This window comes from Syngnathus scovelli, chromosome 6 (assembly GCF_024217435.2).
Source record: "Syngnathus scovelli strain Florida chromosome 6, RoL_Ssco_1.2, whole genome shotgun sequence".
Lineage (NCBI taxonomy): Eukaryota > Metazoa > Chordata > Actinopteri > Syngnathiformes > Syngnathidae > Syngnathus > Syngnathus scovelli.
Window position 1 is genome coordinate 11,758,746 of NC_090852.1, and position 22,742 is coordinate 11,781,487.

A 22,742-nucleotide genomic window follows, 5' to 3' on the forward strand; every position below is an offset into this window, starting at 1 on the left:
TAATGGACCAGTTTTTACAAATGGGATTTACCTTTGTACCTATTTGAAGTAGCAAAAGTCCAATGTCAAAATAAAAATTTCCAATCTCGGTTGACACTTTCGACCAATGCCTGAATAGAACTCATGTATTTGTCGCTCTAAATTTTCATTGCAACCAAGAGTGATCAAATATAACAGTGAAAAACAACAACTAGATTCCATTGAGCTTAAGTATCACAGACACTTCATAGTTAAAGCTCACTTTTTGTTGCACACGCAGAAAAGCCACATAGTCTGTTGCAAGTGTTTGAGAGCAACTTCAGAATTAGCCTCCATTTTAAACGTTTTGCTGAGAGATCAGTATTGCAAGTGTCATAATGTGTTTAATGGCCTGATAAAGGGCAGGGTATGTAACACTAAAACGCATGCACATGAGGCCTCTCACGCTGCAAACACACGCTGTGTGGTAGTTGAGAGAGTAATCATTTAGAGAGAGAGAGAGAGAGAGCACTGCAATGAAGGTTTAGGTCTGGGGCATTGGAAAGCAGCTGTTTATGTGACTGGACATAGAAGGAGAAAGTAGCTAGATGGAAACAGACTGGTCCACAACAGTGTCGACCCGCCAAGAGTGGGCGCTTGGAAATTTCCCATCTTAAAAGCAACTGGGGACATATTGTTGGTATTGAATATCCAGTAGAGAAAATAAAGGGAAGTTGTAAAATAAAGTTCCCAACGTGTAGACGGAGAGGTTGCAGTGCATAGTGTGCCCTCCCTTGAAGTCAGTTTGCTTCTAAAATAGAACATCTTTGGCTACATTCACACCGCAGGCAAAAGTAGTAATATTTTGATTTTATTTGCTTTGCTCAAACAAATCAAATTTGGTTACTTGTGACGTATCGTTCGCGCACAACGCTGGGCAGGTAGGAGACAGGTGTGTATGAGGGGAGAGCCACAAATCTTGAGGGGGCATTGTGCTCCAGCACCTTTTACCATAGGGGAGATGAAGCAGAGGCGAGAAACATGACACGAGAACCAACTTGATATATTTTATATTTGAGGGGGCAAGCAAAACATTAAGAAGTGGAGCAGAGGAGAGAGGCATGAGATAATAACAATATATGAAATATATTTTCGGGGATTTAATTTGAGGGGGCACAACATTTATTTGAGGGGGCCGAGCCCTTCTTGGCCCTGCCTAGTTTAATTCAGCATTAGTTTTAAATAACTACAAATACAGAGTCATCAAAACTCCAGCAGCCGACGGCATTGTAAGCATTTATTGATTTGGAGATTTTTTTTTTCCCTACGTCACGTCCGTCGTTCCTTTAACATAGTTCAGGTTTGCCCCGCCTTAGAAATGCGCACCAATGCGACTCACTCCCCATCAAACCAATCGCTGGTACAGTTTGTGAATTTGGTCATGCCCCGCCCACTAGCACATCTGGATATTTGGTTGCAAAAAGTAGACTCAATTTTCTACTCCCTGAAATTAGTTTTATTTTGCAGCACAGGTGGTCTAAAATAATTCTGATGTCGCAGACAGACAAATCGGCGCTCCGCGGACATGCATGGTGAACATCATTTATTTCACTCATAGCAGCATCATCATCTTGAAAAAATAAAAACAGTATTTTAAAAACACTTCGTGTGTGTGCGCGCGCGTGTGGGCGTGTGAGCTTGGTGGTTTGTACTCTGTGTCTCCATTTTTTTTGTTTCCATAATATTGGGCACGTGGTACTCAGGTATGCGCTCTGACCGTCCTGATGTAGTAAATGAGGAATACCGTGACGATTGGTCAGGAAAAGTCTACTTCCATCCCACAAGGCCGTAGTGCAAACACCAGGTTACACCCAATTTTACCAGTGCAGAGTCTAGCAAAATACCAAAAGAAAGAAACCTCCACCCATGCGCACAGTCAAAGAGACTTTGCGCCAGATTTGCGCCCGAACTGACTCAGTTTGACCAGTGGAAAAAAAATATTTCAATGGCATTGTACCTTTAAAATGTCCCAATTTGAGATAAAATGTGTTTAATAGGAGAATGTAATTATTTAATATATACATCCTAGCACATTACATCATCTTAAAGAATGTTGCAAACAAAATGTGTTATCAACATAATGTTGGTATTGTGATTGTCGTATGTTTTGGCACAGCTATGATTTGCACAAACACAGTAACACAAACATCATAACAAACCATTATTTTTCCCTTGCCCCTCAACTATCAACACTAATTAAGTGGTAAACGAAATGGCTGCTGCAGGACTGATTGCTGTTTTTTCATGTCCCATGTTCACACTCTCTAAGGGAGTGGATGCATGCCACTCAACAGTTCTCTGCCTATTTATAGCTACAAGGGATGGAAATGGTGGGGAGGGGGGAAGCGAGATGGTGTGTATATTCAGACCCCCCCGCCCCCTCCTCTCCCCTGGATGTTCCGTTGAATTCATAAGCCTGACCTCTAACCCAGGAGCCTGACCACTGCACTACCCAAGTTGAACTAGAGCAGGCACGCATGCTTGAATGCATTATTCCGTACTTCTGCCCCTGACAAAGTTATGTGATGGATTAGGAGCCAAGGGGGGTCTGACATACATAAACAGAGACAAGAGCAACTGATCTTTAAGGTATGTCAGCCAGCACCTCTTAGGACATCTGGTGTGCCACCGTAGAAGACCTTCACCCACAAACATAACAACACTGCAAAAGCCCTGTTGGTCTTTTTATTACTGTCATTGGCATTATAATGATTAATTACCTGTTCGGTGACAAATAGCAAGAACATCTCAGTGAGTGTGAGTTGTGTCATTTTGTTTGCACAATGCTGACGAAGCACTTAAGTTTTGTAAGCTTGTGTACTGCACAGGCACTAAACATGCACTGATTTAAGGCACCCATATACTATCGAGCTGCATGTGTCAAAGTGTGGTTCAGTGGCACCATGTTGACACTGTGACTCCAGACACAATGGACGTCGACAGTCCAAATACCAACGATTGCCACCTTGGACCAATCACACCGCCACCGCCTGATTTAAGGAACAAATAAACAACATTATTGCTGACAAGTGTCCATCCAACAAACACAAAACCAGAGCCACGCAACAAATCTCGTGTCTATGATAAACATTGATTGATCATGAACACAAACTTATTTCAATTCTATTTTTTCATTTACAAGATGTTCATCTTTGAATTGCTTTGGAAATGGTAAATGTGATTTTTGTGACCTAAATAGCACGATCATATCAAACTTAAACTATTTGCTCATACAGACGGATGGATGGAGGGAAGGAGGGAGATAGATAGATAGATAGATAGATAGATAGATAGATAGATAGATAGATAGATAGATAGATAGATAGATAGATAGATAGATAGATAGATAGATAGATAGATAGATAGATAGATAGATAGATAGATAGATAGATAGATAGATAGATAGATAGATACTTTGTATGTATTTTTTTGTACATAAAATATGCTTACTTATTACTTGACTATGCCACCAATGTGAACTATTTCAGCACAGATTTAGATTTGTCGGGCTAACTTCCTTCTCTGCTCTCCAAGAAAATACAAAATACCACAAGATCAAATGTGGTGAAGGTATGGAAAGTGTCCAGAGGTGTCAATTCCCGCTTGACGCCTGCGACCACGCACCCGAACGCGCCTCTGTCTAGATGCACTGCTTGCACTGCAGACCCTTTACGCACGCAGAGCGCACAGATAGTGCAGGGCTACGCATGGGGGGTCTCTCTCTTTCCGAGTCGACCTTGGCCGCTGCGTCCACACTGGAAGCTCCACTGCTTTGGCAAACCCTCCCGATCCCCCCACCAAATCCCTCTCTCCAGCTTTCATGTGAAGAAAGAGCGCGGCGTTACGTCAGACAGTGCGGGGCAAACGAGAGCGCGTCTTTGGGCTATTCGTGGGCACTGCTGCCAAACTCAGCTTGGGGCAGCTCACCACTTTACTGCAGCCAATGCACATTGAAAAATCGAGATTTTTTTTAAAAAACAGCGGCGCTATGTGGTAAGTCAACCATCCATTCCTGTTGTTTTGCTACCCACACCGATTTCTTCACATGGCATGTCTCTATTGCTGGTCCAATTGACAAAGTGCCACACGGTGTAGGGCGTGAGCAGATAAACTAAACGACAAAAAATATATACACTTACACCGTGATGGCATGATGAAGCAGCAACAGAGTCGTTTGGCACACAGAGCTTCCTACAGTATTTCTTGGTGTTTGATTTTTTGCTGATCTCAAAAACAACATGCCTCACGCTCGAAATAGGAACCCTAGCCCCATTCCGGAGGTAACATGGGACACAGGCTTGAAGGAGATGAACGAGACGTGGAAAGGAGCGATTGCGTGTCTCGGGGTGGCCGTCTTCTTTGTAATGACGATTGGGATCATTTACTGGCAAGTGGTGGACCAGCCCAACAAGAACTGGATCCTTAAGGGGACTTTGAGCGGACTGATCTGGGAGAGAAGAACCCACTCGCTGGTCATCCAGACGCTAACCGAGGACAAGACCTACGTGGAGATAGACGTCGAGAACGTGGGCAACCCTGACCTGGAGGTCCCATTTGTGAGGAACTTGTGCTGGCTCAACAAGACCGAGTTCTGCTACACGTGGGACGCAGTAGCTGAGATCAAAATCTCCCTGGATGTGAACGAGGACACCGGGACCGAGTGCTACAGCATGACCTGGACTCCGGTGCAGTGCCATGTGCAGCTCAAGGTAAGCTTCCCTTCACTCTAATTTGTGCTCATTTGGAATAACATTATTTTTGTGCATCCTATTTAACGTGCATGCATGCGTGAAAAGAAAATATTTTTTCATTGAAACAAAGCATACATTTTAAATATAAAAAATAATACAAATAGTCTACCTGCACATGTGGGAATTGCAGAGTAACGCTAAAGATGAAACAAGTTTGGGAAAAACTGTTAAGCTAATCTTAACAAATAACCACTAATCAATAAGAAAAAGTTGAAATATATTGCAATATAGTAGTTCCTAAACTACTATTGAACTATTGTTATGGTAAGCAAAATTCTAAAAAGCACTCTGGTCTGATGTGGTGCAGTCGCACACCACAGTAAATTCCACATGAAGTATTATTTACAATACTGTATTATTACACAAATAATATACCACTGGTAATCAGTCACAATTGAGCATTATCATCTTTATATTTATATTATTATTATAAATCTTTGTAAAAGCAGTTTTTTTGTCTTCTGTTTTAAATGCACACACATTATTACATATTACTATATTATAAAACATGAAGTCTCGTCAACCACAATCCATTCTTATAATTTTTCAAACCCTTTATTTGAATACGTATACGGAGTTAACACTTCAAGCATGCTGTATCAAAACATGTTTTTGACAAGAAGGGCACATACTGGACTTTCCCCTGGCTTAATTCTCAAACACATTTCACTATTGGGATGCTTGGCGAGGTTAATCTGTCCCCACCATAACTCTCTGTCATGTGGCTCAGAAAATCATTCCAAACACACAATTTCCAAAATCCTGCCGGGTGCCACTCAGCTGACCACTTGGCAGCCCTCCTAAAAGTCTTGAATAGGGCTCAGACTTAACTGTGTGTTTGTCACAGGGGGACAAAAACAAGCATTACAAAGATAAAAAGGATTCGTTTTGATTATTATTCATTTGACAAAAAACAGCTTTGGTTGCATGACATGACTCGGTACAGTCAGTTGTATTACATTACAATAATGAAGTTTGCAAATATTGTATGTACAGTATACAGTATATATATATATATATATATATATATATATATATATATATATATATATATATATATATATATATATATATATATATATATATATATATATATATATATAAATAAAACAACACAAACCTTACAATACATTGTGATATTGTACATACACTATATGTATAGTGAGAGAGAGAAGAGAGAAAGAGAGAATGAGAAAGATACATATGGCGGCAAAAACATGTACAGTCGTATGCAAAAGTTTGGGCACCCCTGATCATTTTTAAAATGTTTCTTTATAAATCAGTGGTTGTTCGGATCAGCAATTTCAGTTAAATATATCATGTAGCAGACAAAAACAGTGATATTTGAGAAGTGATGTAAAGTTTATGCGATTTACAGAAAGTGTGCAATCATTACCTAAATAAAAGTAGGCAGATGCATCAATTCATTTCATTCAATTCAATATTATTTAATTCGTTTGATCAGGGGTGCCCAAACTTTTGCATATGACTGTAAATATACCGATAAATATGTATATAAATATAAATCCATCTACATATACTATAATAATATTTGTAACTTTATGAATAAGACAAGCATTTTTAAGAAATGGGACTTCTGCATTTATTCCATTACGTAGCTGAGCCCAGAATTTGCATATCCTACTGAAATTTACCGTAGGTATCTTTTTTAATTCTCAACTTAAGTACAAAAATATTTGTTTGTGTCTTCAACCCACAAGTTCCTTGAGCATCATTTTTTGTTGTTGAATTTTCATACTTGACAACGCTTTTGGCCTCTCAGGACTGCTTCTCCATGACGAACGTATCCTGGTACGGCGGCGCCAGTGTGAACGGTCAGACGTGGCCCATTAATGATCAAAATGCCACTGTGCAGCCCTTTGTTGTCAGCGATCTCAAGGAGAATCCCTCAGGTTTCGGCTCAGCTCTGGAGCGATACTTCCTCGGCTCATCAGGTAAGAGCTCATATTTTAAGTCATTTCAGTCAATCAACATGTTGCTGGCGCACTTGGACTCAAACCTTTACAGTGATGCAGCGTTTTGTACATCATGGTGCTGTTTAGAAATGTGACCCCACCTCAAGGGCCACAAAAACTGTGGTGTCAATCCCAGGGTATGAGGGAATCCCCCTGAGGATTTTACGTTTACTCCACCACCGCCCCCTCCCCAACCCTTCATTATTAACTTGGTTGTTTGTGTGCAAGTGTAGAAAATTCTTGGGAGTAGCTCCCGGAAAAAGCACCCCCAAAATATAACCCACTGGATAGGGAGGTGGCCCATAAATAGATTGAAAGACAATACTGTCTTTGGCATGTTGGTTTAATAATTTAGAGATTAAGAGAAGCAAAGAAAAGCAAAGAGAAGCAAGCAAGCGTCTCCATCTTAGATCAATTCTTAGAGAAATGGGGGGAATTGCTTTTTGTTTATTAAACGAATAGGTTGGATGGGAGCCCTTTTACTTTAGAGGTGTTACATTTCACAGTGGGCCACTGATGAAGAACGTGTGGTGCATGTGAGACTTGTTCTAATGGTGGTTAAAAAAAAAAAAAAAAAAAAAACAATGGATGTAAAGTGTCACATTCAAACTGCTGCTCATAGTTGTCAACTACTGCTGGATGCGTGTCTACCATTCCCAGTATTTGATTAAATGCAATTTACACTGGTGAAGTTAGGTGTTGAAGGATCATAGGGATTGAATGACTGAAGAGTTTTTTGTGTAGCCAACTGCAGCCTAATGTGACAAAAATCAAGTTAAAGTTGTTCAATGGATGGCACCTTTTTTTCAGCACTGTATACTTATAGTCCGAAATTTACGGTAGTTGCTTTACAAAGTAATTAATGGTATTGCTTCAACAGGCTGGTCTGATATTGTGTTCCATACCAAAACATCTTCAAAGATGGGAGACATTGCAGCCATGTTAAAAAAAAAAAAAAAAAAAAAAAGCACTTCACTGTTTCTATTTCCGTTGTGCTTTTATCGTATTTGGTCATTCATAGGAATTTTGACAAGTCGAATAGTTAGTAAACACGTCGCAAAAAACAATAGAGACACGAACATTTTTCTGGCTTCACGTATGCACACTGAAGACAAAGTATACATGAATGCATGCATGCACATATACTTTTGGGCTGTTATGTAATACAATGGTGCACTGCAGAAGGGGTCACATGCCTTACCTCCCCTCTCCAACTTTAAAGAGGGCAACCCTGTAAGCCTTTGTTTCTCAGTTTAGCTTTGCAGAGGGTATAAAAACACCAGACAACATCCCATTAACAGTTGTTTGAATGTCACTAAGTAACCACTCACAGATCTAGGAAGGCAACGGGACCAATATGTTCATAAGAACTTTATTGAAATTGTTTTTAGAAATGCTCTTGACAAAATAATTTGGAGTTCTTAATCTTTACCAAGGTCGCCGTAACGATGAATGGAACATCAATATAAAATATTTTAAATTGTCCGACCGGAAACTCAAACAAATGCAATGAGCAATAATTTTGCCCAATCATGACTCATTTAAATGTGTGAGTATTCTGTGGAGTGTTCTCTGAAGCAACCTGAGACTTTGAACTCAGATTTCAATACATTTTATTTATTTATTTATGTTTATTTAGTTATGGCAATAATCAAGCACAGGGTCAAAGTGCAAGAAAATCGAAGTGCCAAATGTAATTAATGTTAAATTAAAATGAAATTTAGTATAAAATAATCAAAGACTCAATTTTAACTGTAATGACAAAGGCGTAATTGGGAAGCTTATTCCAATCGTGTGCCACATAACATGGAAATGCTGCTTGGCCAGGTTTATTTTGAACACTGGGCTCCAATATTTGACCTCAAATGGGCCCCATCAAGCGGAACTGAAATATTGATGGGCCATTCATAAGAGCCTTTCTACCATATAGTCAGTAATATTACATCCCCTGCCTCTTTGCCTCATTACCTGCCCATTAAAAATGCACTCATTAAGCGTCCATCCATTTCCTACACTTATGCTCAGTGCTCTACTCAGTTTTACAAAGACCCTGCAGCCTATTCTAGCTGACTTGAGACAGACTGAATAATGATGATACTACTAATACTACTACTACTAATAATAAATATAATAATACTAATACTAATAGTAGTAATAATAACAATAATAATAATAATAGAATAATAATAATAGAATAATAATAATAGTAAACTGTTGTGTATGTGCAGAGCTAATTTGTGATTTGTCTCCTTCACAGTTTGATAGAAAACAACTAATGGTGGTTATTTGTTTTGTTTTGTTTGTTTGATCTCAGAAAGGGCAACGTTCTAGTAACAAAACATTAAAAACTCCAATCTGTCTTAATCGTTTAACTGGGAAAGGTGATGATGGCCTCTGGGCACAAATCCCCAAGTTAAAATGTTGTTAAGTGAGAAAAACAAACATGGACTCAGCTTTGAGTTTTTTGTCATCCGTTGAGCATGTGAGAAGCTGTGTTGCTGTGAGGCTTGTCTCTATTGGCAAGACTGTCACTGTGAAAGATATTTTCAATGCAATGCAGTGCAGGAAGACGAAAGCGTGCCTGACAACCTAAAAGTGACTTGAGGATCAGTTAACTATAGCAAAAAATAAAAATAAAAAAATAAGTGAGCAACAGACAAAAATAAAGAAACCAAATGAAGGGGCACAATTCTGTAAAGTGGATGGACGAAGCAGAGACACAAGAAAGATGCTATGCAGTAGACTACGGGTGTGACATTTGATAGTGTCACCAACTGTACAACTTATAGATCCACCTGTCTTTATCCATTCAAAAATAAGCATGCCATGAGGCAGCAGAAGTGCCACAAAGTTCTACAGGATTAAGTCTATATTTCACAAAGGTTTGTCCTGATGCGGCACTTTGAATTGATTTGTAAGGATGTGTTGTAGCCAGTACCGTGCAAAGGTATGTTGATGCCCGTTGTCATTGACATTGTTGGTGTCTGGTGACAAATAAAACCCCTTTCCAGTAGTACCAGTTCTACACACAAACTACCCAGATCCGCCCTGTGTGGTCACTGTTCTTATTCGAGGCCGCATGGTTACAATGTAAACTGAAATGTTATGACTTCTGGAATATTCCACTTTTGACATTTCATTGTATTGTTTTCTTGTCTTGCTACTAAGCCCAAGGACATATTTTATCGACACTATAAAGGCTAATATAATGCCGTTTGACAAGGAGGGTAACTAACTAAGCAAATGCTTCGTGTCATTCAGAAGGTCACTGAGCAGCTGCCCACTGAAGAGATGCTAAACACTTGAAGAATGACTCATTTAGCCAGCCAGTGCTTCATTGCTAGCTGTCATCTCCTATATATGCGAGGGCTGCTGTAAGACAATTTTCCATGATCCCACCGAAAACTTTCCATCATGGGCAATAAGCAAAACAAATGAAGAAATACATTTTGATTTACGTATAAACATATATGCACTACTGGGCTCTGAATTTTGCTTCTTTTCTAAAATAATTCCTGGCATCTATTCCAAAATCCAGGAAGCAAAATATTACATTAACTTCATGATGAATCCTCAGCTGAGATCAAACGAAAGGAAAAAATATTACTGGGAAGGGTTTTCATATCACTGAAGACATTTGCTTTATGCAACTTGAGTGATCGCACTTTAGGAGACCAAAATCTCTCACATTTTAAACGCTAAAACAGATTAATGATCGGAACAGAGCCGAGTGTAAGGTCATTAAGTTTGTCACTTCTTCTTCCATAAGTGGGTTTGGAAACGTAAGACTTGGAAAGTTATCCAAGTTATGTGGCCATCAATTTGTTGAGGTTGGGCAAAGAGACGAAGTTTCCATTGTAAGGGAATCCATGCTGAGCACACACGTGTTCTTTCATATTTCAAAGTGCATTTTATAATCCCAGTCGGGTTTTTTAGCAGGCACAGGTGTTGCGCATTACACACTATGCATTGAGCTGTGACAAGGTAAAGCGCCATCTGGTCCAAAGCAGTCAGTCGGCAGTGCTGTTGTAGGGTCCACACGCCACCTTGAATTTGTGTTGACCCCTCGCAAGCTGCATGGGGTCAAGCATGGAAGAAGAACAGATTATTTTATGATTCCAAAGCCCTTAAGGAAATGAGCGCCCCATGAAATAGAATGTTGGTCACTCTTAATTGTGTGTGAAAAGATGATTTGGGTAGTTGGATGTTTTCCCAGATTTGAGGAATTTGCCACTATTACCTGCAGATTTGAAGGCACGCAAACAGTCTGTCAGGCGTGTCATTTTCTTCTGAGGGACGGTGGAAAATATTCAAGGGAAGCTTGGCGTGTTTAAGGAATTGTTCTAAAAATAGCCCCCGCCCCATTTGCTTCCCCTCCAACTCTTGGGGCACACCACCTTGGCTGCAACCCAAGGATCCAAACCTGCTTCCCTTTCTTGAAATAACCACCAGCGTCCCACTCTTGGCTGCGATCGAGGGATCCTGTTCATTCAGGGCTATGTGTGTTTGGGTTCTACACAACCACACTAATATAAATCGCAGGTTGTAGCTCTTTTTGATTGACGACTTAATAGGTGCTCACCGTACTATTCTTTGAGGGAGTAACATTGTATTGGAGTCTTGTGGTCAAAATAGGAAGAAATCATACAGCCTCTATTGATTAGCTTGTCAAGTTTCCGTGAGGCCCCACAATGTCATTTCCCATAAAAATTAAATATGACTCAAGAAGCCGCGCTTGCAAACACTTTCCACCTCGCGTGCACTCGGGTAAAAAACACTGGTGCAGCGTGCCGTAGCTGCACATCGTTGCACAAGGCTACTGGGTGTCTGGTGTACGCCGGTCGCCTCTTTTTCCACTGCCTGCATTCCGCCTCCATCCTTCCATAAAGCTGTAACATTTTCTCCACTGTCCCACTTTTCTCAGCTGGTCGAACCGTTCCGGCTTTGCCTCAAGAAACCTTTTGAATTAAAAAAAAAAAAAAAATCTCCACAGCAGTCTGCATTGAGGTAGATGTGAGAAGGAGTTAGAGGGTGACCCGATACCCTGCGTGGGAAGGGAAGGAAGCTTCAGTGATACGGTTATCTCTTTGACATTATCCGTTGCAAACATATGAGAGGTGCCCAACTGAGGTCGAAGCTCCTCACTCGACTTTTGCATGCCTTGAGATCTGTAAAACTATGAATCCGATTAGAAACTGTGTGTTGCCTGCTTCTGGTTCCTGCCTGCCTGGGAACAGTGCACCTATTGAAACTAAAGAGGGCAGCCAAGCTCCCAGCCTGAGTTCTCAGACGGTCTGCCGGCGCCGGAAAACACTCTTACATTTTAATCTGTTTAACAACTCAACTCCAAATCCCGCTTTGGCTACTTGTGGCAAGATTATGGAAATCACACATTAGGTAACTGCTTGAATCTGTCTGAGAACAGAGAGAACCACAACACACGGCAGTAAGAAAAAAGAGCCGATGGTGATAAAAAGCCATGAGTCAGTCAACGGTAGGGAACCGGCAAGGGTAGAGGGGGTAACTGGAGACCAAAGAGACATTCCTTGCAGGGCACGTACATCTGCAGACACAATTCTTTTTTTATCTCATTTAATTTGTATTTGACATACTCCCCGGAAAGCTGCATGCAGTGTACAAGAACACATGCTGGAACTGACAGTATGCCATTGTCTTATTCCTGTTTCATTCAGAAAGCACTTTTCAAGACATTTGTGGACATCACAGATCTTGATGAATCAATTTTCATTTGTTATACTGTATTTTGCTCTATCCACGAGGACTGGTTTCCCTTTTAAACTTCATTATTGTGTATGGTGGAAATGTAGGCATGCTCCCAATGAACCAAGGGATAGTGTCCAGGGGGGATTTCTTCCCAAATCTGGATCCAGGTACCATTCAGCCCCTGGATATTTTATGCAATCTAGTGACAGGATGACATGTCGGGTGAGCCCGATTGAATTGCTCTCCGGGGGTGGCTCAGTCAATAGCATTGGTCTATTCATCATCCGAGAACAGCTGACATATCTCTAGTAACATGCATCAGCATATGCTCCATAATGTGACTGCAGAAAATAGAAAATATGAGTCCATGGTGACTGTCTTATTTTTTCATGAATTAATAAATTTTTTTTTGAGAAAGCTGAGTTCCTTTTCACTCACCACTCCCAAGCCTGAGTTCAACCAGCCCTGTTCAATCATTAAATGACTTAAAGAGAACCTGAAGTGAATTTGGCCAAATAATCTAAAAAAGCACATTCAAAAGACACCAAAGTCAACTTCCGAATGGCGTTCTAGAAAACAACAAAATGAAGGTTTTGGAATTGTCTTGTCAAAGTGCGCACTTGAATCCTATTGAAATGCCCCCATGCATGACCCTAAGTGGAAATCTCAGCTCGGGCCTTACAGTGCGGCTCTAAATTGCCCATAGGTGAGAATGTAAGTGTGAATGGTCATATTTCCACTTTATTTCTTAATATGTGTTTTCATTTTGTTTTTTGATTTAAAATATCGATGAAATATGTGAGCGTATGAGTCTTTCTCCCGTTTTTCGCCATGCAGGTGTTGCAGTGCTGGTGTCTCCAGACATCCCTCTGCAGCTGGGCTTGGAGAGCAGACAACAATTCTGCTTGCAATCACTGCCCAGTATGACACTTCTGCCCTTGCAATACACTGTTTGTGTGGCCAACAATGTGAAGGCTGTACACCAAGAAGCAATGCAGCAGCTCTCCCAGCTCACTCGGGAGATACCCGACCTTACGGCGCTGTGGTAAGTGCTTTGGAGGAAGATGAGGCCTTCTCAAAGAGAAAAGATAATAGATTGCTAGAGTGGACAATCAGAACTCGAAGCCAATCCATTTTGTCAGGCTGCTCTACCTTCAATGTACTTGGGTTCAACATAATTCTTGATAAAAAATTGGACACGTTGTCAATGCTGAAGGAAGAACAACGCTTGTGTGATTTGACCAATTTTTCAGTGAGAGGCATCTGACGAGTCACAAAATTGTGACTAATGCTAATGCTAGTCAACTATTAAAGTCAGTTTGGGATAATTTTGACTACCTGGTTGAGAACGGAGATGACAATTGTGTTCTGGTAGTAAACAAGAACCATTTTTTTTGCCGTAAGTTCTTCAAAAATTTTAATAAGTTAGATCAAACATGTTAATCTACTTTGGAAGAAACAATGCTGAAATTAATTTAATTGGGGCAATGAAAAAAACATGTCTACGTTGACTCTATTATATTAATGAAAGATACATTGTTTGAAATATACTAATAGAATAATTATAATTATATATGTATGTCCATACAGATCCTTGCATATGTATAAATATAAGCGGTGTACCCCTGCATACTCTTCATATACTCATGGTTCAAAAATTCTCACTGTACAAACTGCTTGTGTGTCAATGTGTCCCACAGGCTCCCATCCTGGAAGCTCCTCAGCAATGTGGATTCAGGGCTGAAGGTGGAGAGGGAGCTGAGGACCTTCTCTAATCGTCTTAGAAGACACCAGCTAGGGGATGGCATCATCAGCCTTAATGAACATTCCACCAACCTCCTTTCTGAAATGGTACATGATCTTCAATCACTACAGTTAGCCTGACTCCAAGCTTTATTCGGTTAGGCGAAATTGCATCCCACCTAGAAAAGTACAGAAAGGCTTCCCATCTCTTCTTTGTTGTTCTAAATAGCTATTAATTTTCATTTGATCCAAATCAAACTGTTTTTTATATGCATTTTGGCTTTGGATCATCAAAAACAAAATGTCTATTTGGACAACTCAGGGTAGAATTTATCCGGTCAGGACATAGTTCGTGGCATGTCTTACTGCTCTAACGCAATGTGATTTTGAAGTTCCTATAGTACCTACAATACATGAGTATATTGTAAGCACCTCTCATCACAATGTAGTGAAGTTTCACAGTGCAGAAAACAACTGATATTGAATTCATGTTGGATTCAGATTTAGCGGACGGTGTCAATCAAAATTTTTATTAGATTAAATCTTTATCAGATTGAACAATTGCATCCAATATCTTTCTGTGAAGGTTTTTTTGATACTCCCCCAAAAAAACAATATCAGCAGGATCTCTCTCACTTGTATCAAAATCAATACCAGATTAAAAAAAAAAAACAGACGAGATAATCAGATTGCTCGCAGGGAATGTAACAGGAACAATGGATGAGGAAAGAAGTTCATGTAATAGTGAGATCCTGACACCCGAGCTCAGTGCTGTGCTGGGACCTTGGAACAAGAAAAGCAAGAGATTCACGTACTACGTTTTCAAAGAAATCAGACCACAATGGCACCAGGTAAACAGCTGGTCTAACACGATGCATTTCATTTAGAAATAAATGAACCACAAGCGTCAATACAGCTTGAGCATATTTTCTTAACTATTAAGTGGGCATCGGGCCGAACCTGCCTCTACACAGTTCTTCCACAGACTCAAATGGATTTATGTTATTTGTAAGCAGGGTTCATAAAAGCAGTGCAAGCTCAAGCATTTGACCAAACACACACATGCCACCTTAGAATGTGAGCCCATTACTAGTGCAGAATGTGTCGGAGCAGGACAGTATAGAAGGGGAATAATCCATTACCTTGTTAAGAAATTTCCTGTACCCAACACAACAAAATGCTTGTCTGGTACATTGAAGATATAAAACACCAGTTACGTTCCTATCATAAAGTCTGAGCCAAGCATGCAGTGTTGATTATTGCAATAATTTGACAGCACCGAGACGGGCAACAATGATTCTTTTAGTTACCTCCAGTTTTATTGCTATTCTGAAATGATCAATCACAGGTCGTTTCTTTTCATAGCAGTTTTATGGAGAAAAAAACCCACATTATACTACTGTTGGCATAAGGAAATGTTGGTCATGTAACCATTTTGCGTCATTTCTAAATTTAATGACTGAAATGTGCAGTTCAACTGGTTTAGTGTTTGCGTAGAAATTCATTTGTACACGCAAATTATTAAAGAAAAGTGTGCCAGAAAAATTGACTTGCGAAAATGAATTGCATAATACGTCTATTTTCTTCCCATTGCTGTTTCACACAACCTGGTCTTAACCTTTTGTGTTGTTAAATCACACCATTAGGTAATCTAGAAATATTATCTGACATTACATGAACATTCCAAAGGATTATTGTAGGTTTTAAATGGTTCTGGCTAAAGTCATTTGACACAACTGCAGTCTTGCAATACAAATTGGGAGACATACAAATATGAAGCCAAACATCGATTGGGGACATCTGAAGATGTTGGCTGTTTGTAAAATTACTATTAAAATATTGTGAAATCAGGTCGGACTGACTCTTCTGGATAGAAATATTGTGACACCTCTTCTTTATTGATGAATGGGATATAAATTACAGCTGCTTCTTGGTTGCTTCCAGGGAGACTTTCTTCTTGGCTCCCAAGTCTGTTGGACTTTTTTCACTCTTTCATTCAAAAGAGAGTTCAGACTTCACCAATGTTTGACATTTGGGTCTCCCAAAGGTTTTTAATGGGAAGGAAGTTCTTCCATGTTAAGGTCAACCAAAAGATGCCTTTATGAACTTTGAGCCAGGGCACTTAAAGAGGCCCAACTCAAAATGGTCTGTTGAAAGTATGAAATTGTCCAACAATTTGTTGCAAAACCTGCGCAAGGAATAGATGTTTTTGTATGAATGTACCTGTATGTCTTAAGTGTGCTTATCCCTCCATAGGACCAGGACTACCTCAATAGCAGGAAGAGGGGGGCGTCTAAAAGACGCAGCACCGACCTCCCACTTGTGAAGCTTCTTAACATTTCCGTCACTCTGTCCCCTTTCCTGAGCGTGGACACCACGCAGTTCCATACATCTCTTATGGATGGTACTGAGGCCTTCTGGCTTAGTCTCCCCTCCGCACCACATGGACAGTTGGTGAGTGGGAACATGTGTGTGGCTATTCTCATCTCCTTTGAGGCTCGTAGATGATAATGTTGTCGATGCGTTTCCATTCGAAAGGTCCCTTTGATGACTCAGTGGCGAGGGAAATTCTGCGTAAAGCTGAATGTCACAAACCCTGGCGCCGTGAGCTGGTTCCTGGACAGAGTTGGAGCCATACAGGCCCATTTGGGAATGGAGTATATCCTGCTGGAAGGGGGTGAGAAGAATCTCTTTGAGGAGCAGGCCCTGCGGTCACCAGAGGCTCTAGGTGGGGACACATACATCAGCCTACTGGCTGATGTGGCCGCCAGAATTGGAGACTCCACTATCATGTCAGCGGGGACAAGGTACACTATGTTCAATTTGTTTACGACCTATGTTTTTCTAAATGAGAGTTCTTCTTATTGTAACCTTGTTTGTTCCTCAGGTCTAGCCACAAACCAGTGTTTCTCAGGATGACTCCTCTGCAGTCTGACTGGAGCCCAATGGGTCTGAAGGGGATCATACCTTGTCTGCTGCACCACACTGTGCTGGGATACAACTTCCTCATTCCCGATGCAGTAGGTAATACTGCATCTTATAGGTCAGTTGTCGATTCAAACTGAAAGAAATGTCAGATTTTCCAGAGAAAATGGACAAGGTGAGCGCAGGTAAAGTCCATCCTTGGCCATGTCAGGGTAATGAGTGAGCTGGAGCCAATTTGAGTTAACCTTTCCTCAAGAGAAGCATGTATTTGTTGTAATCAATCTCAGAGAACATATAGACAAGCAGTCATTTATTGTAGACACATTTTCTTCAGTTAAACTAAAATGCACATGCGAAAACCCATTCCAAAAAAGCGAGAAACATGCAAACTTCACATAAGTCATAGTCCACTAAATGAAAAATCTAATTTGATCAAAATTGTAAATCGAGTGCACTTACAGTATGCAGTGATTTATTTTCATTCAATGTTGACAAAGCCATATTCATGTAGTAGCTCATTCAAACGTATCAGTGCAGCACACTGCAGCATGTTGACGCAGCATAACAACACATGGAAATGTTAACGTTACTTTAAAATGACCTACTTTCCTCTCAAGGATACCACAACATATCCTGGACAACAGCAGAACAAAATCACTTCATAGTGATATAAATCCCAAGAAAACCTATCTTCTACTTTTGTACTACTTAGCATCAACTACTTAGTCCATGATGGCATTCAGCTACAACTGCCAGATTCATACTACACATATGCCAAAGCATGCATGTACTCCATATAATATTATAGTCTGTTTATTTTGCAGTTTTTTCACCCCCAAATTCAATCTGTTAGAATAAATGTATTGTTTGCTTGTAGTAATTTCACTTTTACAGTCACTGTACATGATACAAATCCCCTGCATCTGTTTGTCCAAACAGGTGGATCTCTATCTGGAGACATGGTCACAGATGAGGAGTTGTACATTCGTTGGTTGGAGATTGTGTCCTTCCTCCCGGTAATCAGTTTCCATACACCCCCATGGGTCTGCGGAGAGGACTGGGTAAAGACTTTTTTTTTTTTTTTTCGCCTGTTAACTCAATGTCAGACTGGACAGGATTTTTACCTCAAGCCGGTTATTATTCAGCTCAAGGCCTGACAAACCTTAAAGTTCTAATCTTAGATTCACGCATTAGTTGCGGTATGCATAATATTCAATGTTTCATTGTGAAGAATCCGGCAAAACTGTGGCGGTCAGCATTATTATGCGCAAAACAAACACTAACATTAAAAGAGGAGTTGGAATCATTCAGAGAGAGACTCCCCTGTGAGAATATTCTTCCTATCTGTGTGATGTTCTTAAATGGAAATATGGAGTGGAATATTTCCTCGGCTGATCTCACACAATGGCAGACTGCTGATGGGAATGTAAGAGACTACACAAGGTGTTGAGTGAGCAAACGGCCTCTCCTTTGCTGTGCCTGTCGGTTCCCATGAGAAGATGCTCCAGGCTTTGCCCCCGAAAGGAGGATTACTTTATCTATTTGATCCCTCCTGCTGTTCATCGCATGGCATCAAAACATGTCCTAAAGTCTCAGAGAATCCGGTGACTTCTCACAATGTAGACCTGGGTTCAAGTGTCCTGAACAGACAACATTCAATGTTTGTCAAGAGCAAGAACCCACACCGCAACACGTCTTCTTCCTGGCGTGGCGCATGTACGCATTAGGAGTGATCGACAGGCCCCCCTCCCAACATCACCTGTGGTTTAGAGGTCCATCTGTTCTGAATTATAATGCCTGCTCTGGATTCATAGCTCTCCCACACTCTGGAGCGCCATCGGATCAGGAATAATAATGAATTTCAAGCACAACACTCAGAAAAGAACATGGCTTTTTTTGTGCTAGTTAATCATGAGTACGTGACAAGCATGATAATCAACTTTTTTATGTATCTCCCGGAGACATCAAATTATATTGGTTATGACTTGTGTTGCAATGTCACAGATAAAAATAGACCTTTTGGGAAGTTAGTCAGTGTTTTCCATTTTCACTTTCCAACTCATGAAGTTGAGGTGAGGTGAGGTGAGGTGAGGCGGAGGTGATAGCTTAGAGAAGAACAGACTACTTCTTGGTGAACATTCAAGCCAAGAAGGTCAAGTGCGACTCATTGTCATGTTGGAAGCAAACTGTTGTCAAATATCATACCAACACAAACCACCTGGCTTATCATTGAGAACGCTCAAATGAAACCCAGCAAATTCCTACAAAAGTTCTCCATCTTTTTAAAATCTGTTTATTAATGGCCCATCAACTATTGTTTTTGTCATTGGATACTGGAGACGATGTGACCCTTAATGGAATGCTCAAGTAAATTTCCCAGATGGAGCAGGAAGAACAACTTGAACCTTGTCAAAACCACAAAGTCAACATTGAAGGCCTGTGTGAACGTCTACTGCTCAAAGTGACAAATTCACACATGGTCACGAGAAAAACTCACAAAGGATAATAATTAAAATAAATGCAGTTTTATATATATATATGTATATATATATATAGTTTTTGGGAGGGGTCCCGTACAATTATATTCTTCTTCGTCTGTTACTCAGGTGCTAAACTTAACACGGGTATACATAACAAAGCACCAGAGGGATGTGGTACCACTCATAGAAAAGTATGCCGAAGAATGGCAGGAGACGGGAAGCCCCATCTATCGGCCCCTGTGGTGGCTCAGTCCAGAGGATCCAGTGACCTTCACCATCGATGACCAGTTCCTCATTGGAGACGAGGTAACCCTCTATTATAATTTCATCCCGCAGTGCATTGATCCACACATCAGATCCTTTTTGTGCACGTTGTAGGTTCTGGTGGCACCAGTGGTGGAGAGGGGAGCAGTGAAGAGGGACATTTACTTACCTGACGGGGGCTTCCAATGGCAGGACAGTCAAAATGCTCAGGTGTTTGATGGAGGGACGCTCCTGCAGGACTACCCTGTGCCTTTAGAGGCGGTGGGTGTCTTCTTACGGCGAAGATGAGTGACAGGTGACTCATCCTGTTACTGTCTGCTATCATTTTTGAAACACGTGCTGTTTTAAACTTGCACTCTTTCCACAAGAGACCATTCACCCTGCCTCAATGCCATGAATTGAGACAACTTGTAAAAATATATCTTTATACTTGCACTTTACAGTTCAACATGATTTCTAATTTTGTTTTCCTTTAGGTGTATTTTCTTCCTTTTTTTTTTTTTAAAGACTGTTAATCAGTTTTACCTCTTAGCTGATTTTAATTTGATTTTGTTTTTGTTCAGCTTCTTTGTATGTAAGTTCTGGAGAAATCTGTGCGTTTACATACATTTTTTTTTCTACAGTCTATACATTTATTAGCTGCTGCTGTCTCTATTGACAAGGAGGAGCAAAGCAAGACCCTTGTTGCTTGAAATATCTCTCAAGAAGACCAAATGAAGTGAAATGAAATGAATGGGCTTAATTGAGGGAACGAGAGCTTACAGGAAGACACAATGCTTGCTCACACATTTTGAAAGAAGGCTTTTACTTGAATTTCTTGAGCCACAGGGCTAATGTTTGAATGAATGTACCTCACCCTCAAATTGTCACTGTTTTTCGGACTCAACGGACAAAGTACGTATAACCCCTTACTATTAATACACAGTAATGGTATTAGATCAGTGTACCACTCTGTTGACCTATGAATGTCCTGTAGTACTGTAGGCCACATGAAAATGAGGCCAAGTCACTGATAATTGTAACATTTTCACTTCCTTTGAACATGTTTCTAATATGCTGCAGCGAGGGCTTTTAATGGCCATCTTTCGTATTTGTATATTTTTAAGTTGCTCGATGTTGTGTTGAGGCCCTTAACAACATCACAGTAGTGGGAGAGCATAAAGATGCACAAAATAATCAAACTCGATCTGCTGTACTTGTCCACAATTAAATAAGGGCGATCAAAAGGTCTGGAATTAAAAAGAAAAAAAATCTTTACTTTATTGCAGTTGTGGTGGTATCGAACTGAGCTGTATCATACTGAGAGATGCCTACTTTGATGAATTTTTGATAGTGCATCGAATAAATCACATGATTATTTCAGTAGTTCAACTCGGAAAGTGAAAATAAGTCATTATGATTTATTACACGAAGTGAAATTTGATGGTTAATGGTTACTTGATAACTCAAAATTCACCATCCCGGTAAATTAGAATATATACCGTAATTTCCGGACTATAAGCCGCACCGGACTATAAGCCGCACCAGCTAAAATTCAGGGATATTTTATTTTTTTTCTTACATAAGCCGCACCGGACTATAAGCCGCACGTGCACATGAGTTTTTTATAAAGAAAGACAGTACACAGAAAGCCGTAAAAATCCATAAATACGCCTGGCCGCCATTTAAGCCTCAGAGTTCAAAGTAACCTTCTGAATAAAATGCATTAAAAGTTCACATTCATTACAACTTGTTTTTGGTGAGCAAAATGTCAGAAGAATTGAATTTAAATGCTGATTGATTGGGTTTTAATACAATGCAGATGGTCCAAACAGCGCCACTGCTTTGTGTAATCTCTAAGAGAAAGGGTTTAGATCCCTTTGACGCAGGTCACCTAGCGTGCATTACTACTAAAGCTCATAATAGTCACAAGCAACACAGCCAGAATAAGCAGCAGCCATAGTAGTGTTTCAAAATAGTATTTTTGTTGTTGTTTTTTTTCTTCAAGATACCGCACAACAGTGGTCCACAGCCATTTTACGAGTGTATAAAAGTGATCAAGTCATCACAAAAATCACGAAAAAAATCTTATATAAGCCGCACCTGACTATAAGCCGCAGGGTTCAAAATTTTGGAAAAAAGTCGCGGCTTATAGTCCGGAAATTACGGTATATGTTTCCAGTGGCACGGAATCAAAAGTGAGAATTTTCATCATTCATCATTGTCAATCATCGTCAGGCTATCTCAACTATATTGTACAGGTGAAACATACGATGAGTACTGTGGGGGAATTAAAAAAAAAGAAAAAAAAGGAAGGAATGTTTGTATCAAAATATGTTTCATCAAGAAGCACTGAAATCCTCTTGCTTCCAGTAATTGTATTAGTAAGTGTCTTCTGCCATCTGGCCATTGTCATTTCTGTTGTACTGTAGAGCATTATGCTTATATATTGCCTTGCTGTGGATGTACATAAGTTGGGTCGGCTAAGTATTAATAGGGTTGTGTGTACATCAATCATGGAGACATGTAGCATCCTCATTGATTTGTCTGTTATCCATTGCAACTGAAACAATAATAGCGGGAAATCACTGGCCCTTATTACTAATTGCATTTCCATGTAGTTTTACCGCACAGTGTTATTGACCTGCTCTTGACATCACATCCATTTCTTCAGGACAGTCATTTTTTTATTTTATTTTTTATCTGGACTAAATACTCTGCCGATAATGTATGTTCTGCAGTGATTTGTATATTCTTATTCATGTGCAATCGTATTCAAACCTATACGTAATCACTTTGCACAATGAGACGGCGCTTTACACTTCTTATTCAATAGTATTTGTTTGGCTTTTATTGAAATGATGTGGAGATACAGATGGATA

The 22,742-nt window shown here is 40.1% G+C and overlaps 1 protein-coding gene across 2 annotated transcripts; it reads left to right on the forward strand.

The window, feature by feature from the left end:
• Window positions 1-3,666: 3,666 nt before the first annotated feature.
• Window positions 3,667-21,355, forward strand: si:ch211-236l14.4 (SITS-binding protein). Of its 2 annotated transcripts, XM_049722615.2 has the most exons (11): window positions 3,671-4,011; window positions 4,277-4,727; window positions 6,553-6,724; window positions 13,307-13,514; window positions 14,170-14,320; window positions 16,469-16,666; window positions 16,751-17,019; window positions 17,100-17,236; window positions 18,077-18,198; window positions 19,744-19,923; window positions 19,996-21,355. In XM_049722615.2, the coding sequence occupies exons 1-11, from the start codon at window positions 3,962-3,964 to the stop codon at window positions 20,167-20,169; spliced, it is 2,112 nt and encodes a 703-aa protein (XP_049578572.1). In that variant the 5' UTR covers window positions 3,671-3,961; the 3' UTR covers window positions 20,170-21,355. The 2 variants fall into 2 exon arrangements, with proteins under 2 accessions (XP_049578573.1, XP_049578572.1); XM_049722616.2 differs by lacking the exon at window positions 19,996-21,355 and having other exon boundaries at window positions 3,667-4,011; window positions 17,100-17,232; window positions 19,744-19,892.
• Window positions 21,356-22,742: the final 1,387 nt, after the last annotated feature.